The sequence below is a fragment of the Aristolochia californica genome, unplaced genomic scaffold (genome assembly GCF_029961685.1).
Source record: "Aristolochia californica isolate CCGP_79_NKW_82.1479 unplaced genomic scaffold, dmAriCali1.0.hap1 SCAF_1, whole genome shotgun sequence".
Classification (NCBI taxonomy): Eukaryota; Viridiplantae; Streptophyta; class Magnoliopsida; order Piperales; family Aristolochiaceae; genus Aristolochia; species Aristolochia californica.
The window spans coordinates 53,596,575-53,618,035 of record NW_027181770.1 but is presented as its reverse complement, the minus strand read 5'-3'; the positions used below and the strand labels follow the sequence as shown (position 1 = coordinate 53,618,035).

The 21,461-nt window shown below is 36.2% G+C and overlaps 3 protein-coding genes across 4 annotated transcripts; 1 reads left to right on the top strand and 2 right to left on the bottom strand.

The window, feature by feature from the left end:
• Nucleotides 1–2,905: 2,905 nt before the first annotated feature.
• Nucleotides 2,906–6,291, bottom strand: LOC137960408 (pyruvate decarboxylase 1-like). The gene is made up of 7 exons (XM_068808033.1): nucleotides 5,769–6,291; nucleotides 5,519–5,682; nucleotides 4,442–5,003; nucleotides 4,224–4,312; nucleotides 3,991–4,108; nucleotides 3,527–3,715; nucleotides 2,906–3,437 (listed from the first exon to the last, which is right to left on the bottom strand). The coding sequence occupies exons 1-7, from the start codon at nucleotides 6,231–6,233 to the stop codon at nucleotides 3,267–3,269; spliced, it is 1,758 nt and encodes a 585-aa protein (XP_068664134.1). The 5' UTR covers nucleotides 6,234–6,291; the 3' UTR covers nucleotides 2,906–3,266.
• An 8,660-nt stretch (nucleotides 6,292–14,951) lies between these two features.
• LOC137960399 (signaling peptide TAXIMIN 1-like) lies at nucleotides 14,952–15,669 on the top strand. Its single transcript, XM_068808024.1, has 2 exons — nucleotides 14,952–15,211; nucleotides 15,348–15,669. The coding sequence occupies exons 1-2, from the start codon at nucleotides 15,102–15,104 to the stop codon at nucleotides 15,469–15,471; spliced, it is 234 nt and encodes a 77-aa protein (XP_068664125.1). The 5' UTR covers nucleotides 14,952–15,101; the 3' UTR covers nucleotides 15,472–15,669.
• A 202-nt stretch (nucleotides 15,670–15,871) lies between these two features.
• Nucleotides 15,872–19,451, bottom strand: LOC137960390 (uncharacterized). Of its 2 annotated transcripts, none has more exons than XM_068808005.1 (7): nucleotides 19,055–19,451; nucleotides 18,610–18,851; nucleotides 16,820–16,916; nucleotides 16,530–16,713; nucleotides 16,357–16,438; nucleotides 16,237–16,285; nucleotides 15,872–16,158 (listed from the first exon to the last, which is right to left on the bottom strand). In XM_068808005.1, exons 1-7 carry the CDS (start codon nucleotides 19,448–19,450, stop codon nucleotides 16,090–16,092), a joined length of 1,119 nt encoding a protein of 372 aa, XP_068664106.1. In that variant the 5' UTR covers nucleotide 19,451; the 3' UTR covers nucleotides 15,872–16,089. The 2 variants fall into 2 exon arrangements, 1 of the variants encoding a protein (XP_068664106.1); XR_011114153.1 differs by having other exon boundaries at nucleotides 16,121–16,158; nucleotides 16,357–16,406.
• Nucleotides 19,452–21,461: the final 2,010 nt, after the last annotated feature.

The window sequence follows — 21,461 nt, the reverse complement described above, 5'->3', positions numbered from 1 at the left end:
CTCATGTGTCCTTTTTACTCTTAAGGACTTTCACTATTTTTCGGTTATCCGCTACTATATAACAACATATTTGGTATGTGTTATTTGGATATTGGCTTAGTACCACAACTGCTATTGTGTCTCTTTGATTGGGATATTATTGTTTGCCTTGGGTTCATTATTTGCTGACTCTTGTCGACATTGGTTCATACAATGAAGAATTTGAATTACTTCAAACCCCCCCTATCATCCTTCGATACCCTATTACCCTTTTATTATTTAGTAGTTTTTCTCCTACGATTCTTTATTTGACTCTCGTTTACCCCTTTTTTATGTGGTGCTTTCGTTGGTCATTTATATATATATATTGGTATTTTTAAGTCCATTGTGACTTTTTACATGTACCCTTGAGTTTTTATCGTCTTCTTGTAAATGATAGGCATTACTCACTTTAGTGATTATTATTACTATTTTTTGTTCGAAATCTTTTAAGGTTGGTTTTGACTTATGATTTATTACACATTTTTACCTTTTGAGAGTATGTATCTGGTTTCGTACTTACCCTTGGGTCCCCGTGATGGATGAGATTATTATTACAACTATTTTATTTGTTTCAAGTTGGGATCACTGCCATTACCTCCCAACTTAAGAGAGAGTGTTGGAATATATGAATAAGTTGGAGTATCATTGATTAATTAGCTTATGAGTTTTATATCTTAGTCACTCTTACTAGGGTGAAGGGTGTACTTATAACATTGGTACTTTTGGAATCTATGAATAAAGCTTAAGGGGGAGGGTTTGGAGAGGTCCACAACCATATTCTTCTTCCTCTTTTCCTCCTTTTTTCTTCTTCTTTCATCTCTCCTTTGCATACGGTTGTTATCTATGGAGCCCTAAAAATCAACAACCATGTTTCCTTCCTTACTAATTGTTGATTCCTCTAGAATCTTTGGATGTGTGGCCTTCATTCATTTCATAAAAATCAGAGTATTAAGCTTGATTTAGGCGTTGATGCATTGTATTTTTTGGGTATGGCACACACGAAATGGGATGTCGATGTTACAATCCTGCCACTAAGTGCTCCTATGTCACTATGAATGTTACTTTCTTAGAACCTGAGTCATCTTTTCGTTCATTTGTATCCACTTCGTCCCTTCCAAGGGAGATACAAGGTGAAGAAGAAATTTGGCTGAAGTAGCTAAGGTTTGAAGATAATTTGATGAGTGAAGAAGGAAGTGGTATTGGTATTATTCAGGGTTTTGATTCTTAGAATGAACCCCTTCACTCGTCAGTATCTAAAGATTCATCTCCTGAGAATATTCTTAAGGTAAAATTTTCTTCTACACTTCCTATTAATGACTCAAATACTTTTGGTCGTTATAATTTACCTTTCAAATACAATCGTGGCGAGCCACCAAATCGATACTCCCCAGATCTCAAGTAAAGAAGTTCATGATACTTGATCATAAATTATGTGCCCATGCAGAAATTGTTAGAACCTCTGAAAGCGTTTGTACATTCATTGTCCTCATGCCATGTTTCCAGTGGAATACAAGAATCATTAAAAAGTGGGTTCAATCTATAAAACATGAAATGGAGGCTTTATAGAAGAATAAAACATTGACTCTTGTTTCGTTAGCAAAAGGAAAAAAAACAATTGGGTGCAAATGGGTTTTCTTCATTAGACACTAGGCAAACAGATCCATCATAAGATAAAAAGCTTGACTTATGGTAAAAAGATATACACAGACAAATGACATAGATTATTAAGAGAATTTCTCACAAATGACAAAATCAAATACCATCCAAGTGTTATTATCTCTTGCAGTAAACTTAGACTAATAGTTTTATTAGTTTGACGTAAAAATGCCCTTATTCATGGTAATCTTGAGGAGGAGGTCTACATGGATATTCAACTGAGGTACACTGATCCTTAGAAACTAAGGTTGTGTGTAAGTTACAATGCGCATTGTCTGGGCTAAAAATCATCTTGTGCATGGTATGGTCGATTTAGATTGGCTATGAGAAAATATGACTCCCAAAAAAACAATTGAGATCGTACTCTATTTCTGAAACATCGATTGGGAAATATAACAACTCTATATCTATGTAGATGACATGATTTTTACAAGAGATGATATGGAAGAGATGTCTAGAATCCAGAAACAATTGACAACTGAATTTGAAATGAAGAATGTCACAACACTCAAATATATTTTAGATCAAACTAGCAAGATAAAGACAAGGTATATTTCGTTCTACAAGAAGATATGTGCTAGATTTTCTATCAGAAGTAGAAATACTAGATTCTAAGTCAACTAACACTCTAATTATTCATAATCACAAACTTTGAGAATGTGCATATCAAGTGCCAACTAATAAATAAAGGTATAAAAAAAGATGGTAAGCTAACCTATTTATCCCATACTCGTCCAGATATTGTTTATGCTATAAGCACAGAGAGTCAAGTTATGCACTACTTGGTGAATTATTATTAATTGGATTCTTCACCATTTAAATGACTTACGTTCTCCAAGAATTATTATCTAAATATTGACAATTATAAAGATGCAGATAAGTTAGGGAATGGTTTTTACAGGAAATCCATGTCAAGTTATTTAACCTTTGTAAGAAGCACTATGATCAAATAAAGAAGTAAGAAGCCAAAGGTAGTGTTATTATCCAATATTGAAGTTGAGATAAGAAGAATAACTAAAGGTGTTTGTGAACTTATTTGGCTTACAGATTGCTAACCGATATTGAATTTACTCTTAGTGTTGAAATAAACTTGTTTTGTGATATATAAAAAGACAGCTATTAATACTTCTCATAATCCAATCCAACATGATCAAACTAAACACGTTGAGGAGGATCGACATTTCATCAAACAAAAAATCTTCTACAACTCACTTGATATATTGGACATGAAAAATATCTATGCACCAACTATGCACCAACATGAACAATTTTCTTCTTTCATGGATAATCCATGATATTTGGAGAACAATCTGTCATCCTTGTCCAATTTTCTTCCCTCTGAATTTTTTATATAACGTTATGTATCTTGTTTCTGTAAATCAACGAAAATAATAGGAATGAAGAAGATTCCATTAATTGTAAAATTAGACATGAAGTTCGTTTCCTTGTAGGATCCTGGTAGAAGATCTGTTTGGTGCAGGTGTTATGCCTTGAGGTGAACATGCAATGCGAGTTAGAATTTAATTGGTTCCTCTTCAATCTCAAATTTCATAGCTGCATATAAACAGTGACACCTGAATCAAGAATCTCTACTGAGGATTAGGAGGGCGACTATTTGCAGCAGACACCCTCGATCCCCACTCCAAAAGCTCTTTGCTTGTATCATCCTTGTGCAAAATAACTTCAATGAAACACAACGAGTCTTTCTCTGCTCCGGTAGCTACTCCAATAGCATCAATTAGCTCCTCCTCAGTCCGTACCTGCGATTTGAATACATTATGCTTCATAAAACTGTTCAATGTGGTTATACTTCAGCAAAAAACAAGTCATCATAAGACTGAAATCTGACCTTGGTTGCCCAACATTTGCCTTCACCATTGCATATGGCATTCACAAAGGCTGTGTAATTCCAGTTTTTTATAATATTGTAGGGTCCGTCATGAATCTCTACTTCAATTGTGTATCCTCCATTGTTGATTAGGAAAATGATGCTTCTCTGCTTTGTCCTTATCATGGTTGATATATCTTGTGCAGTCACCTGGACAAGGAAATGAAAAAGTATCAGTCAATTGGAGTAGCTGCCCATGAAGAATGTTTTTGTTCATGCATCTTCAAGCAGAAAAGAGATGTTTTACTTAGCCTGTAGTTACTGCTGAGTACTATACAATTTAGGAACTGAGAATAATATTTGCCTTACAGAATTACAATAGTGACTGTAGAGATTACAACTCTTTAGATTTTGAGTTTGAGTCTATTTGGTACTTGTATTTCGATCTTTATCTTTATCTCTATCAAGTACTACTCAGTTCTAACCTGAAAGCTCCCGTCCCCAATACAAGCAATTACTCGTTTATCTTTGGCAGCCTGTGCATAACCAAGAGTTGCACCAACTGACCACCCTATAGATCCGTATTGCATCTGAAACTCGAATCTAGGTGCCCAAAACAAAGAGAAAATGGTAAAGAATGATTGAAGAAAGTGCAACTTTGGCAATCAAATGTTTAAGAAGGAACAACTCTTCTTGTCAGTAGGTTGTAGCAAAGTACCCGCAATTCTCAGGAAGGTGTAGCTTTTGACAATTGAACCATGAGTCTCCTGTTTCTGCAATGACTGCAGTGCTCCCGTTCAGCATGTTCTACATATCAGGTTCAATTCTTAAGTAGATAGCACGAACAATGGATAAATCGATAACTGAATATGACGATGAAACACTAACCTAATAACAAATGGTAACAAGTTTATGAAAGGCAATATGAAGACTTACTTGAATGTGCTTGAAGAGGATGTTGGTTCTCAAAGGCTCATTGTTTTCATATCTGAGAGGAACTCCATTAGGGACAAAAATCCTACAATAGTTCTCTACAGCAGTTGTGTTCTTCTTCACCTTCTTGGCAAGTGCACTGAGGAATTCAGCCATGAAAACCCACCCAAAGGAAGGTCCATTTCCAATCGTGACACGGTTTGGCTGCACAATTATTGCCTTTTCTTTCTTGATCAACAGAGAGTAACCCACCGAACTATAATCGTTGAAGATAGGGCCAACAAACATATACGTGTCAGCAGATTCCACAATCTCTCCACAAAAAGAAGTACTTACGGCCCCCCAGTATGTACCAATAAAGTGTGGATGATGCTCAGGAACAAGCCCCTTGCCTGATGGCATGACGGCTATGGCATAACCACAAGCATTGGCAAGCTCAACAAATGCTTCCTGAGCTTTGGCCACCCTCAATTTAGGGCCACCCACGATCACTGGTTTCACAGCCTTGTTTAAGAACTCAGCTGCCGCCTCCACTGCTGCTTCGAGCACCATTTGATTGCTCAAACTGCCCTCAATGTTAAACATGGTGAATACACGATCACTTAATTATAAATAGCACAGTTCCCTTGCAGTTCTATGATTGCAGAAAAATGCATGGATATAGTCAGATTAATGCAAGTATATAAGTTTCAATTAAATTAGGTCACAATTGTCCTGAAACTCAGAAATTAGTTGTGTAGAAGCTGATAGAGAAGGATAAGGGTTGATCGAAATACAAGTTCGAGATAGACTCAAACTCAAACTATAATCTGCAGAGTTGTAATCGCTATGGTCTCTGTTGCAAACTCTATAAATACTTCATTCCTCATCAATGAAAAGCACGGTAAATTTCTTACTTACTTCTGATTCTTCTACAGAAGCTAAGACTCCAATAATGTCGTCAAAACTAAGGCTACTAATAAAATTGCTACTCAAACTATCTAAACAAGAATTTGGCTACTTGGAGAGAGCTTCAAAACCGTCTGAAACCAATCTGCTGCTGCAGTATTTAAGTAGAGTAAAATGAGGAAGAAAACTGACCTGGGAGCTAGAAAAAATGGGACGGGCTCTCGGCTAAAAGTTGGATGAGGAATTCCGGGTAAATTGCAGCTGATGCTTATATAAACCGGCTTACTCTCCTTCAAAGCCGTCGATAGAGCAGTGTCAATCAGTTCGTGCGCATCATCCAAGTTATTCACTACGGCCTATTCCGATCCACTTAAATTAATTACCCTCTTGAAAAGAAAAGAAAAAGAACAAATAGCGACTACATCTGCATCTGTGAAATTACCTGAAAGCAAGTAACAGTTTGGAAGCAGCGAAGCTCTTGCGAAAAATCAGGCAATCCGATTGTGTGATGGAGGATCCTATCAGTACCATAATCGTTAGAATTAGGCCCGCCGACGATGCAGATAACAGGGAGGTTCTCACTATAGGCCCCAGCAATGGCGTTGATGACGCTAAGTCCACCAACGGTAAACGTGACAACACAAGCTCCGACACCCTTTGCTCGTGCATAGCCATCGGCAGCATACCCAGCATTAAGCTCGTTGCAGCAACCTACAAGGTTGAGCTCCGGCTGGGCGACGAAATGGTCGAGAAGCGTGAGATTGAAGTCGCCGGGGACCGAGAAGACGTCCCGCACACCCACCTGCACGAGACGCCGAGCCAAGTGGCAGCCGAGTGTACCGATCGGTGCGCTAGTCGGAGAAAGCGCCGGCGTGATTGTGCCTGCTGGCTCTGTGCCTGTATCCATCTCGTTTTCTCAATTTTCTCTTTTCCAAAGATCGAACGTGAGACTTGTGATCAGGAAATGAATTGCAGGTTTAGGAGTAAGGGTTTGCTCTCAGTAGCTCCTTTTAATAGGCATCTACTAATGGAGAATCGGCGGTATTCGGATAACTGTGGGCTGTGCTGACGACTCTGCTGCTGTGGTTTTGGACCAGTGTGGGAACTTTTTCTTTATTTAGTTAATACGAGGACACAGCAGCTTCTGAGTTTTTATCATTTGTGCATATAAAAAGTGTCTTCTGATTGGTAAAATGGGAACGGAGCAGAAATTCTATGGATGATTGGAGAAATGGAGGCTAAACCTTCTAAAACCAAGGACTACGCATACTTCAAACCGATTGCCCACCTACAGCCAACGGGAAAACATTATTAAACTTTTGTGGTGGCAATGACATAATAGGATTTGGGTTTCTCACTGATAAACCCCTCCAAGTATGTCTCCACATAACTATTCAACACCTCTCTTTGGCAATCAATTTGAGGGTAGTAAGCTGTGTTCATTTTCAAGGTGCTACCCTATTAAACAATAACATGTCTCCAAAAGGAGCTTAGAAAAATTGAGTCCCTATCCAAGACTATAGTTTGTGGCATCGAGTTTTGCGACATGTGTAATATATATATCAACAATTGTTTCGGTAGTATACTGATGTCACATGGCACAAAGCGGACTTAATCTATCAACCACAACTAGAATAATGGTCTTTCCATTAGAATGTTGTAATCCCTTAAAGAAATTCAATATTTGGCCCTATGGCATGTATTGCAAGCTTATACACGATTTTTAATTTTAGTTGAGTCATGTCCAAGAAAAAAAGTTTCATACTCTGTGGTAGAAACTGTTGAATTTATTAAAAAGAAAAAAAAATCACTAACTTGTTGTAACTTGAGTATATGAGCCTCTATTTATAATAGAGTAAAGTAGTTGATTCCAATTACATTTAAACTATCCTTGTCCCAATTATACCTAAATTCTAAAAGTTAAAAGATAAGTCCTAACATAATTAAATAACTGAAAATAAATAGAAGACATAAATATAAAACACTTTTTAATTGAAACTCTTTTGTGAGACCTCCTATAATAATTCTGACTCTGTAAGACTTCTTATTGTGAGAATCATGTAAGACACTTCTATATATTCTCCTCAACACTCCCCCTCAAGTTGGAGTTTATAACTTCAGCTTGTAATGAAAAGGATAATTAGTCATCAATTTTTTTTTTTGCTGAAAAAAAAAATCTTCATCGATGCAAAAACTTTATCTTTTGTGCTTCCCTTTTCTTGAATATTTTGGTCACATAAAAATTACCACAACATGTGGAATAGAATACCTCTTTCTTATACTTATTTTTTCTAATTCTCCCCTCAAGTTGGAAGGTATCGGTGTAATCCTATCTTGAAACAAAAACATATGTATTTATTATCTCCTTCATCAAGGTATCCCGAGGATAAGAACTCAATCAGACACAAACTCTCAAAAACTAAGATGGGTGATGTATGTATCAAAAAGGTCGAAACCAACCTCATAGGATTTCAAACAAAAGTAGCGATAATAATCATTAAAAAGGATAACACCTATCACTTAAAGGACGACGATAAAAACCCACTTAAGGGTACTCATAAAAAAAGTATCGATGGACTAAAATCACCCATATGTATATATAAAGAGAAACCAGTTGAAGCTATGCACAAAAGGTTGGTCCAAAGGGGTATACAAGAATAAAAAAAAGGACTATAGGATAAAGGTAACCGATAAAGGGGTATGTGGGGAATGTAATAAACGAAAAATAACCACCTCGATAATGAGAAGGAGACTGTAACGATAGAAAAATAACTCAAATAAATTTCACCAAGTATGACCTCAAGATAATTTCATGAGAGTGAGCAAAAAAATTCATATTGAAGTTAGACAAAAACTCTCTGATTAGAAGACAAATTTGGCTAGAAAACTAGAATTTAGGAGAAAATGAAACTCAATTCACATCAATGCCTGGAGAGATAATAGGAGAGCCAATAGGAAGAAAATAGATATTTTCAGCAAAACTGACCTTTGGTATTTTTGATATCAATATATCCCAAAATATAGCTCTGAATCACAAACAATTTGTTTATAAAGAAAATAGACTCTAAGAAATTTAATTTGATATAAAAATATTTGTTCTTGAATCCTTTATGATCTCTTAATTCTCTTCATTCTGTAGCTTGATCCTTGCCGACTCCAATGCGAATATCTCCTTTAATATAGATCATATTGACATGAAATTTTCTCCTTCTGAAACTAGAATTCAATAATTTCATCCAAGTATAACTTATCTTCATAAATATATAATTCTTTTGAGATAAATAATCTGATAGATTTTGGACTCTGTAAGCTAGCCGAACTGAGTACTCTTTCTTTCTTGGCTAGCATGACCATTGACTCTTCCAAGATCGATATCTCCTTCTAGAAAACTCAGATTGAGAATTGGTTGAATAGGTAAGAAAATAGACTTATAGATATTTATTTATATATATATATATTTATCCATATAAATATCGTTCTTGATGGCATAAAATGACTTAAAATTTAAAGTTTTTTGTTGTTACTTGAGCCTTTCTTGCAGTCTGACCTTTTCAGCTTCAAATATCAATTTCGCTTTGTAGAAAGCTCTGATTGCCAAAATTATTTTTTGCATTGGAAATTAGACTCACAGATATTTCCATCAGTATATAATTTTTTATATTAAAAGCTCATTATGGAGGTGAGAATGTCAAGAAAACAACAGGTACTAGGATTGGAAAGAGAAAAAAAAAAGATAGAATAGAAATTTAAGCTACTAGAGATGATAGATCATAAAATGATCACATTATCTCCATGGGTTGACCAAGTCAACTCACAAGACCTGCTTTAATATCATGTTGAAATTTTTGAAAAGAGAAAAACTTCACTAACTTGTTGTAATCTGAGAGCATTAGCCCTTATTTATAATAGAGGAAAGTAGTAGAGTCCAATTACAATTAAACTATCTTTATTCTAATTATACCCAAAGTTTAACACTTAAAGATAAGTCCTAGAATAATTAAATAATTGAACATAAATAGAAGATTACTATAACTAAAACACCTTTTAACTGAAACTCTTCTGTGAGACCTCCTTCCGTAATAATTCTAGTTCTGTAAGACTTTTTATTGTGAGAGTCATGTAAGACTCTTCCATATCTGTCTTCAACAGAAACACCCAAGGCAAGTTGGGGGAGAGTTGTGCATCTTGTTCAAGATTGCACTCGCTGTCTCTTTATTGTAAAAAGGAACCACTACCCAATTTTTTAGGAAAAGCATGGAGATGACTTGTAGTTGGGGGTAGATTTAGGGTTTTTCTAAATCTTTATTCATAGTTCATGGAAACTTCAGATTAGTGCCACATGCAGCCTTCATATTTTATATAAAAAAAGGAACAAGTGAAGCACATAGTGCAAGTAGCTTATGGTCATGTTTTTTTAAAAGGCTATCAACTATAGTGTTCTCATTCCCCTTTTAGCATGTGATTAACGTTGTATCCATCATTTTAACCAACAGCTATTGCTGCATGGGTGTGGTAATTCTTTATTGAAGAAAATTTTGAGTAATGGTTAGTTGGTAAAGTAAATTTTTTTCAATCAAATAATGTGTCAGTAATGGTTAGTTTGTAAAGTAAATTTTTCAATCTAATAAGCTCTCCAAATTTGAGCAAAATGCACCAAGGCATAGATTATTTTCTCGGAAGTGAATCAAGAAATTATTCTTCTCTTGAAGGGCCAACTAAAGTAATGAGTTGCCTTTCTAGAACAGCCCCAATTCTAGATCTAGAAGCATCACACTCGATAATAAAAAAAAAAAAAGTAGATAAATTAAGCAAAGACAATCACAGGTATAGTACACATTCAACTCTTGAGTTCTTCAAAGGCTTCTGGGACTTCTGTGAATAAAGAAGTCAAGGGCCTCGAAATAGTAACATATTTTTTCACAAACTTCCTATAGTACCCTATTACCCCGAGAAGCCTTAGATTGTTTCAAAGAAGTGGGTTGAGGCAAATCTTGTAAGGCTTGAATTTTGTCAAGCTCAACTAACACCCCTTCTTTGGAAAGAGCATGCCCTATATAATGAACCCTAGGGGAGACAAAAGTGCCCTTTGATAATTTGACATGGAGATGGCTTCCTTAGTCCATATGAATGCATCTTCTTTGATACCACTTTGATAGAGCCTCTTCCAAGATATCCTATCTTTTGTAGACCAGTGAAAACGAATGTTGAAATGTGATGTTCAAAGAGCTAGGAGAACAAGAAAAAAGGGGCCCAGAGGAGAGGAGTAAAGAGAAAAGAGAGAAGAGAGAAATAAATCAAGAAAAAAGAAAAAGAAAAAGCGTAAAGCACATCGTTCTATTTATAATTTTGCAATTACATCAAAAGAAAACTTCACTTCAACTAGGACTCTTATGGACTATGGACTACTAAGACTACAAATTGATAAGACTCTTTATTCTACAAGGAAACTTCAAAATCAACTATATTAGACTCCTTGGACTCCTTGTCCTATAAAAAAAAAAATCAAGTAGGACACTTAAGAATTATACTCTTATCCAACTAAGACTTTCTAACTTAGGATTTAACTAAAGTACCCAAAGAGGCTAGCATACCCCTAGGACTTACTGAAATAGCCATTACTTGATAATTTTTACAATCCAGCTCCATGCCCTCTTTAGTTTTTTATTACTAAATGTTTGAGTTCTATCACTATCTGACTTGCCCAAACTTAAATGCAAGTTGTCCAACTGAGTCATGGGTCAACTGAAAGAGTCGTAAGACCATGCTTTTAACTAAGTAAACTTATCTAGTTAGAAAGGTATTACACATAGTTTAAGTTTTAATTCCTTCATAACTATACCTTTGTTGAATTTAGGATCCTATGACAAGGTCCTCAACCAAGGTAGTGAAAGAGGAGAGGAGAGGAGGAGAAGAAAGGAGGAGAGAAAGAAGAGAGAACTTGGCTAAAGAGATGGAGAGAGAGAGAGAGAGCTTGGGAGAGGAGACAATTTTAAGGATGAATTTGAAAGAGGAGAGAGGAGACTTAATGATCTACCCTATGCCTTGAACCTCTATTTATAGTTGTGGAAAGAAGTTTACAATGACTACAATGCCCTTAGGGCTAAAAAATTTTGAAAAGGAAAAGACATAAGTAGATATGCATCTTCTTAGATAACTACACCCTTGTATCATCCTTATGAGAAGACCTTTAAATTACCTCCTTGACATGAGGAAATATGCACTTGATGTTGCCACACAGGAAAAGTAGAGGGAAGATCTGGTCTCAACTCTATGTCTTGCTAATCTATCACCCTACTTGGATGTTGCCAAGTCACAAGTACTTAACTCTTTTGCAAAACCTTCTTTTAATGATGTATGTGCAACAATGCTACAGATTCCAGTGTCCAACAGTCAACCACAATAAGTGGAAAACTCAAACATGTTCTTCCAAGGGAGAAGGAACAATGGTTCTGGTTTAGGTAAGGGAAGAGGTGGAAATACACTTAATAGAAGAAGAGGTAGAGGTGGGAATGCTCCTACCTCTATCACTGGTGGTTAACAAAGAAAGTGTACATTTTGTGGACTCAACAACCATCTAGTTGAAAATTGTTGGAACCTACATGGTGTTGATTTCCAGGAATCTGTGGATCACCTAATGGAGAAAGAGGAAGAACGCACATTGGAGAGAAAACAGAAAGAAGAATAAGGTTATGGATTTGTGTCCAAACCCTCTCCCTGAAGTTTTATTTAAAAATAAATAAAAATATAATATTATAATTATGTCATTCACCCTAGAAGAGTGAAGAAAAGACAAGAAACATAAACTAATTACATCAATGCCATCTTTATGAGATGACTTCTTATTTACCATCATGCTAGCTCTCTCGGACGTATGGGCCTTCTCCTTGGTTGTGTGCGCTTAAGCCCATCTTCTTACTCCCCCTCAAGTTGGGGGTGAGAGAACATCATAAACGCCCAACTTACTGTAAATAGTGGATAAGAACTTATGAGTGATTGACTTTGTGAGGATGTCTGCAACTTGTCCTTGGGATGAGAATGTCCAAGAGATAATATGCTGGTTTAGAATTTTATTTTTTTTCTGTATAAAATGGCAATCCACCTCAATTACATCATATCTTCCAACACTCCCCCTCAAGCTGGTGATCTTTTTGTTCTTTACCAAGATACCCAACTGGCATAATATAATAGTGAGGAAAGAAAATTCACTACTAGCCATATGACAAAGCTCCATACACCAATCAAAACGGTCATAGTCTAAAATAGACTCTGCTCAATTTTCAAAGGCGAAAAAGAAGCCCAAGTGGAGGGCACAACAAAGAGACTACTTACTTTCTAAGGGTAACTCAAAAAACACCTCTGGGATGAAAAAAGACTTGACTCAAACTGGATGTTGGGCACACTCCTATACTTTTTAGATAGTGGGTTTATAGGCATTGCTCTAGAGTGATTTTAACAAATAATAAGATATAGTAATAAGTTCCTCCATCACGGTATCCTAACACTAGGAACCGACTCTCAAAGGGTAGAAATAGGTGATAAAATATAAGTTGAAACACACCTCAAAGGATTTCGACCAAATATAGTGATAATAATGACTAAAGTTAGTACCACCTGTCATCCATAAGACAACGGAAAAAGACCCACAAGTACCAATAAAAAGTCTCAAATAACTAAAAACCCATATAAATAAAAAGGATCAACCAAAACAATGCTCCAAAAAATTTTGGCCATAGGGGTAAACGAGAGTCAAATAAAGGACGGTAGGAGAAAGACTGTCAAATAAAGGGGTAATGGGAATAATATGAATCAATGCCAATAATAGTCAGCAATCGAGGAGTCCTTCAATAATAATGTCTTAGTCAAAGAGACACAATAGCAACAATGGATATGGGGCAATGCCCAAATAACATGTAACAAATAATGAAATTCCTTAATAAGAACACATGAAATAATTTGTTGCGAATCTATCCTTGAATAAGGAAGTTGTGCACCAAATAATTATAAGCTAGAATCGAGTAATAAGCTACCAATACTCTAAGATAATAATCAGGCTGGAGCCAAGGAACGAGTCAGACTAAGGCAAGCGATTTAGTCAAGTATCATACCAATATAGCCAAGTAGTGAGAGGAATCGGTAGATCACTCAAGACCCGAACCCATATACCATAGGCAGAGAGAAAGTGGGCCTAGTCCAAGTTGACCCAGTCTGAGTTAACTCAAGCAAATCACTGGTCCGAGTCTCAACAAAATAGCATGTCACCGGTTCGTTGGGTTAATTCACTAAATTAAATTCAACAACCACCTAAATTGGTGGTAGCTTAATTCAGATGCTATACTGGCTTCGAAATAGAGCAAGATCAAACTAGTCTAGTAAACTAGCTTGCGAAAACTCGGAATGGATAGCTAAGTCGTGGTTCTCTGCCTCATATCAAGCAAAAAACATACCACGTTGATAAGGAAGCTAACCAAATTGCTATAGCCATTGAAACCCTCTTTAGAAGTTGACTTGGGAGAAAGAAATCCTTTCTATTAGCCTTCTCTAAAATAGTTAGCACACTAAGCTTTACTTTAAAATCTGAATTTGTCTATAGTGATTTTTTGCTAAATTCGTGAACTTTGAAATCAATTCTATATATACTTGCATAATTATACCCAAAATCATTCCACATTGAGTTGGTCTTTGCGTGTGCTAAACACGCTAAGCAATTCACTTAAAATCTTAGTGTACATGAATGTTTCATTATTTAGCACTTATTCACTTACTTTGAAATCAATTTTATTCAATAAATTTGTTGGAAGATGGGCCCAAGCCCACACGACCAAGGAAGGCTCACACATCCAATTGTGAGGAAGATGGGCTCAAGTCCACATACCAAAGAAAAACCCACAAACCCACATAGTGGTGGCATGATGGTAAATAAAGAGTCATCTCATAAAGATGACACTGATGTAATTAATTTATGATTTATGCCTCTTATTCACTCTTACTAAAGGGTATTCTTATAATATTAATACTTTTGATATATATAAATACAATTTAAGGGGGGAGGATTTGGACAAGTTCACTACCCTAATCTTCTTCTTTTCTCCAAATTCATTACTCTTCCTCTTCTCCTCCTAAAACATTCTTTCCACAACTCTTCTTTTTCTTCTTCTTCTGACTTCTTAATACATCATGGAATCCTAAGTTTCTTGAAGTTAATGTTTGCCTTCAATTAAAATCAGAAAGGCATTGTATGTAGACATAAGTGTAAGCAAACAACCTAGGCATTTTTTTTCGATCAATCATTGCATAAGAAAGACTAAACTCCCTCAATTCAGTTCCTTCAAAGAAACAATTCTATTTGTGGAACATTTTTTTTTTGTACATTAAAATATAATTATTTAATTATTACCGTGTTGGACAGTTTTGTCATCTTATCCCTTGTATATATAGAGAGAGATGAGTGCCTCTTGGTCCACGGCTGAAGACCAAAGTCAAAGATTGGTTAAGAAAACCCGAATTGGGCAGGGCTCGTTATGCCTTCTTCACCAATTTCGAGGAAAACAATATTATCTTCAACTTCAAGTAATAATTGCTTGACAAACAAGGGAAGCTTCGCGGCAATAACACTCCAACATCGTTTTTCGTCCACGCGGAGTGTTTGTGGAGCCCTTACCTATAATTTCTGGCTTGGTTTCTAAGCGGGAGGTAAAGATAACATTGCTTCTGAACGAACCAGAAACCTTTCTACTGTATTTTGGTCTGGCGAGCGTAGCAAGGAAGAAGAAAGAAGATGTGCTGCTGCGATGAAGATTTCCGGCCTTTGGGCTTTCTCCTGGGTCTACCCTTTGCTCTTCTTTCTTTCCTTATCTCCTTCATTGGCTTGTTCATCTGGATCATCGGGTATGTGCTTGCTCTTTTGTTTTCTAAATTTCCCTTTCTCTCCGCTTCTTTTTTAATCTGTTTCTGGGTCGTCTTATGGAAGGATCTGTTTAATTGAGTTTTGAGTTTTGAGTTTTGGGATCTTTCGTCTCTGCAGGTTACTGTTGATGTGCATATGTCCTTGCTGTATCTGCTTTACCTTCGTCGTGGAATTCGCTCTTGAGTTGATCAAAGCCCCTTTACATATTATGGAGTTCTTCATGTCCAATATCCCTTGTTGAGATGGGAGGGTCACAACGCTTCCGACTTGCCATGGATTATCTCTTTCGATTATTTTTCTTCCCTTTAAAGTAGATGAATATGTGGGGGTTGACTAGTTTTATGTCGATGTAGAAATCGTCTCTGGATTGATTACTAATTTTCTTTTTTTCTGTATAAATGATACATATAGCTTACTTATTTAATTTGAACTTTGCTTGCTTTCTGGGTATGAAGAGAAACGACCAAGTGATTCGTGTTCATCTCTGTTACTCATCATCAATACTACATGTTTGTTAATTGTGAATTGTTATTAATTGAATTTGATTTGAACTCGATCTTGCAAATTGTTAATTCAGGCCACCGATCGGTGGCCTAAATTAACTTCCCAACCAATTCTCCAACCTGTAAGTCTTGTTTGCAGTTTATTTATGAACAAACCAAAGATCATCTGAGATGGACAAATAGAGCATCGAAAGCATAATACAACCTAAGAGTTTTTTTTTTTTGTAAACTGTACAAAATTTTCAAGAAAGTAAATGAACTGTTCTGGACAGGTAAAACCAACACGAACTGCTCTTGTTCTAATTTCACATATAGGGAAAATCTCTTCCAATAGGTAGGTTCAGTATAAAATATTACTAAGAAGGGCTATTTAAACTGGAATTCTCTTTCTCCATAGAAATCATGCAAGCAAGTCTATCATAAACCTGTGGAAAAAAGTTTTGTAATAGTTATTAGCATAAATTTAGGCAAAGACAGTTTGCATCTAACCATACCAGTAATACCTCTGCAAGATTGGTTTTATCTTCCTTTCCTGCAGGTGACTCAGTATACCTGTAAAACCACACTCAGGTTCATAGTTCTGGTGATGAACTGGAAAGAAAACTATTAACTGTGTTTCTTACCATTCCTGAGGAATACCAGCTTCATCGCGGGCAGAAATGTTGAAGGGACCCTTCAACTCCACATTTAACTCTTTCAGCAACTCTATGGATAGTTTGAGGCAAGGGGAATACATACACAAAAATCACTACCATTTGCAAATTGTTCTCATACAAAAACATGGTGAACACATTACCTTTAAAAGTGGAGCAAGGTACACGTCCCATTTTCTTACAGACAGACAGAAACCAGTACACACCAACTGCCACATGAGCCACTTCCTCTTCAGCAATCTTAGAAACGATATTTGATGTTCTGTGATCTCCAAATCCCATCAACTTTTGGACTAGTCTGGGTCCAGCATCAAGCCCTCTAGCCTCCTGGAAAATTGCGAATTAAAAAACCAAAAAGCCTTTTACATTTCTAGCTTGACTGATACTAATGAAACAACACCATATCCAGTAATAGGCATGTAGGATATATTACCTGCACCAGTGGAATTACAGCCAAGCGAGCAGCAACGCTTCCAGATGATCTCTCACACTCTCTCCAGAGTAAATTATGAGCAGGCATATCACCATAGCTAACAGTTTGGAAACAAAAACAAAGGCACTCAGCAGTGTAACCAACACAAAACAGAGTGCACTAATTCTTACGGTCAAAAGAATGCTACCTCATTGGACTTATGATTGGTATTTGCTTCTGACAGGAATTATATAACTGAAACAGAAAACTTGAATAGAACACAACGAGAAGCTAAAAGAAAAATGCATAGACAGAGGTACTCTAATTAGTCATTACAAAACAAACAAAAATGAAAACATGAAGATTGCATGTCAACAAAGCAACATGACAATTTAGAGAATAAGAGACCAAGGGGAGCCAGTTCAATGAAATTTGAAAAGGTAGATATCCAAACTTTGTAACAAAACTGTTTGTTCACAAATCATAAATTTTGTATCTTTAGGCTCCCTGTCACCCCCTAATTTATTATAAGGAACATGGTGAATTGGGATTGGGGGTTTGCAGAGATGTCATTGTAAATATTTTGGTAGGGCTTGGTTGATAGTTCAAAACTAATCCAACAATAAAGTCATGCTAAACTGGAGAAGTATGAGCACAAAATTCAACTGAGAGTTTGGGTTAATAGAACATTCCATTACATTAGCAGATTAACTTTTCAGGAAGTAGGTTTATGTGAGAAGAAAAAGAAGAGAAAAAGAAGAGAAGAAGAAAGTTTTCAGAGAAGAATGAAACTAAGGAGAAGAAGACAAGTTGGAAAGACAACCTTCTCTCTTTTATTCATCATATTCATAACTACATAATGTCACAAATAACCTCAGCCATACGTGTAATTCACCCACATCCAGTATAAAGTGAAACTCTCTAATTTTCCCGCATGCAACTTTTCTGGAACCGACGGTTTGGAAGGTTTGTTAACTGATTGGATGGTCTTCAGTGAGTGCCTCCCTTTTCTCTTCTGTGTGTTTAACTTCTTTGGCTTGTCCATTTGAAAGGTCTATCGAATGGTTACTTCTTGAGACTTTTCTCTCTCATCTCTAGTGGGACGCTCTCTGTTTGGTCGGACATCCTTCAATAAATCACCTTTCGCCTTTTCTTTAGGGCATTCAATCAGAGACCAAGGTAAGCCATTTTGATGAAATTTGAAAAAGTAGATGTCCAAACATTAGTGACAAGATTGTTTGTTCACAAATCATAACTTCTGTATCTTTAGGCTCCTTGTCACACCTTTATATATTATTAGGAACATGATGAATTAGTATTGGGGGTAGGAGAGAGATCGTTATAAATATTTTGGTAGGGCTTGATTACAAGTTCAAGATTAATCCACAATAAAGTCATGATAGACTGAAGTAGTATGAACACAAAATTCAAAGAACAGTTTGGGTTAATAGAACATTTCATTTCATCAGCAAGTTCACAAATGACATGGGTCACATATTATGACAAGAAACAGCACTTTTCACATGTCAGTTGTATATTTTTCTCTGTTGTCACTATTTTTTCTTTCTTGAAAAGCGAATTGGGATTATAGTCAGTTTCATAACCGTTTTTAGTTACCTTTTTACACAGAGAGAGAATAATACCATTCAGAAGTAGTGATCTTGTATTTAGTTCCCTATGACAACGGAAATATAAGGTAAACTCTCCCAATCTGGGTCGTGTATCCTCCTTCAATCAAATAATGTTGTTCCAGGAAGAACATACTTGGACTCAACATTCTGAATGTTCTTAAGCATCCAACGTGTACTTACTTGAAGCCAAGTTCAGATAGTCGCTGACAACACCAGGAGAAGTGGCGACTCTCATCATCAGCTACATGAACAAAATCTGAAAAGAATTGCTCTCCAAGCTCCGCTCTGCAGGAAGAAAAGCGCACTACTGTGTCCCACGCAAGATCGATGGCATTCAGCTCCACGTGAGCTAGATTATGGAGCATATAAGCATTGAGTGGCAGACCTGAGTTCTTGGGTGCCGGTACTTCTTTCGTGGGAACCTATAAGTTAGTGAAGAAGTCCAATTAATGTCCCAAAACATTAAAGGACGAAAGCACCTCTTATCTGCACACATAGAAAAGCCGGACTCTTGCACGACGAAATGCGTCAAAGAAACCTTTTCGTCTCATTTAAATTTCGAATCAGAAATTACCTGCATGTAAATATTTACAAACTTAATCAATAAGCTGAGAATGAAACTCACCAGAGCAGGCTTCGATGGCCGAGCAGGGATCTCTGGAGGAACGGATTCACCAACAGGCAAACTGCCCTGACGCCAAAGAGAATAAGCAATGTGAGACAACCTGGATTTCACAAGGGGGTCACTGGTAGAGAGCACAAGAGTTCCCCATTCGGCGAGAGAAGGGATAGAAGCAACTGGATTTTGCTCGGAGGTAGGGAGATTATCAGGGCCGTGGGGCCCCCATCTTCTTTTCTCATTGACAGGACAAGTCCTCCAGGTTTGGAGGCCGGACCAGGTTTGCAGCTCGGAGCGTTGACAGCAGTAGCTCGTTAGAGACGACGAGATGGAGTTTTTTCCACAAAAACTCGGTTGGACGGGGAGTCGTGAGAGGCATTTGAAAGCAGGCAAGGAAAGCATATTGATGCTTCAGCCTTCAATTCGAGTGGTCAGTCACCACTTCTTATAATGAGGTTTCTGTGACTCCGGAACGGACCCAACTCAGCATATCCCGATCCCGAGTCGGATCGGGCGAGTCATTTTACAGTCCTATAGGGCGACTCAGTTAGAAATACAGTTTTAAAAGAAAAATATGAAAGATATCATCAATGTAATATAAAATATAAAATTAACTAAATACCCTTTGTTGCTTGAAGATTGAATTGAGTTTCTTTTCCAATAAATTTTCATAACTTGATTAATTTTACTTTAAACCCTAGAATTCGCTCTGATATCATGTTGAATTTTAGGTTTTAATCCATGGATAACTTGGTTTGAGAAGAAGAAGGAAGAAGGAAGAAGGAAGAAGAAAAGGGAAGATGAGAAAGAGAAGGCAAGAGCACAAGGAAAAAAACTTTAGGGATTAAGAGAGAGCAGAAGCATGAGCACAAGCTAAGCAAAGAAACTTTAGGTGTTAAGAGAGAATCCAAGTTTGAGCTCCTCCGCCTCTCTTTCTTATTTATATAGGTGGGGCATGGATGCCCTATTACATAAGAATAAGAAATAACACTTAAACTAACCACTAATTACAGTTTATACCACTCACTTTCATAATTACAAATAATACTACTCAAAGTACTTCAACAATCGAGTATAACTTTTTTGGGGGGTGGCCACTATTTTTCGGAGTTGACGATCCATAAGATACATAACAAGTAATAAAAACACAACTTAAAATCAACGTCGAAGTAAAAAAAAAAATTGCATACCTTGAACGAGCACATCGTGGAGTGATTAATTCTGAGCAAAACTCTCTTATTAGAAAAGATATTTGACTAAAAAATTAGGATTCTATGAGAAAAGAAAACTCAATTCATGCCAATGCATGGAGAGATAATAGGAAATAAAATAGGGAAAATGAGTGATTTTCGACATAACTAGCCTTTAGTACTTATGATATCAGTATCTCCCACAATATAAATCAGAGTAAAAAACCATTTGTTTTGTCAGAAACTAAAGTCAAAGAGGTTTAATTTTTTACCTTATTTGACATAAAAACCTTTGTTCTTGAATCTGTTATGACCTCTTTATTTTCTTCTTACTGTAGTTTGATGGTTGTCAACTCCAATGTAAATATCTCCTTAAATATAGATCATATTGACATCAAATTTTCTTATTCCAAAACTAAAATTTGATACCTTTGATTCATGTATAATTTTTCTTCTTAAAATATACTTATTTTAAGATAAATAATCTAATATAATTTGGACTCTATAACCTGCCTGAACTTAGTGCTCTTTCTTCTTTGGCTAGCCTAACCATTAATTCTTTCAATATTGATATCTCCTTCTAGAAAACTCAAAGTGAGAAATGATTTAATAGGTAGACTTATAGATATATCTTTTGACATATAATTTTCCATATAAAGTCTCATTCTTGATGGCATAAAATTCCTCGAAAGTTGAGATTTTTTTATTGTTACTCAAACCTCTCTTATTGTCTGACCATTGCTACTTCAAATATCGATTTCTCTATGTAGAAATCTCCGATTGCAAAAATACTTTTTGATTTAAAAAGTAGACTCGAAGATATTTTCATAAATATATAATCTTTATTATGAAAAGTTCAATATGGAGGTTCGAACACCAAGAAAACAATGGATATTGGGACAAGAAAGAAAAAAAAAGATAGAATACGAACCTAAACTACTAAGATGATAGACAAAAAAAGGATCACACTATCTCTGTGGTTGACCAAGTCAACTCACAGAGCCCACTCCGGTACCAAGTTGAATTTCTAGAAAAAAAGAAAAAACTTCATTGACTAGATAAAATTTGAGTACAATTAACCTCTATTTATAATAGAGGATGTTTAAGATCAGATAAAGAAGAGTCTTATACGACTCCCATAATAAGAAGTCTCACTGAGTCTGAATTAATATGCAGTCTAAGAAGAGTCTCATGGAAGGAGGTCTTATAGAAGAGTCTTAGTT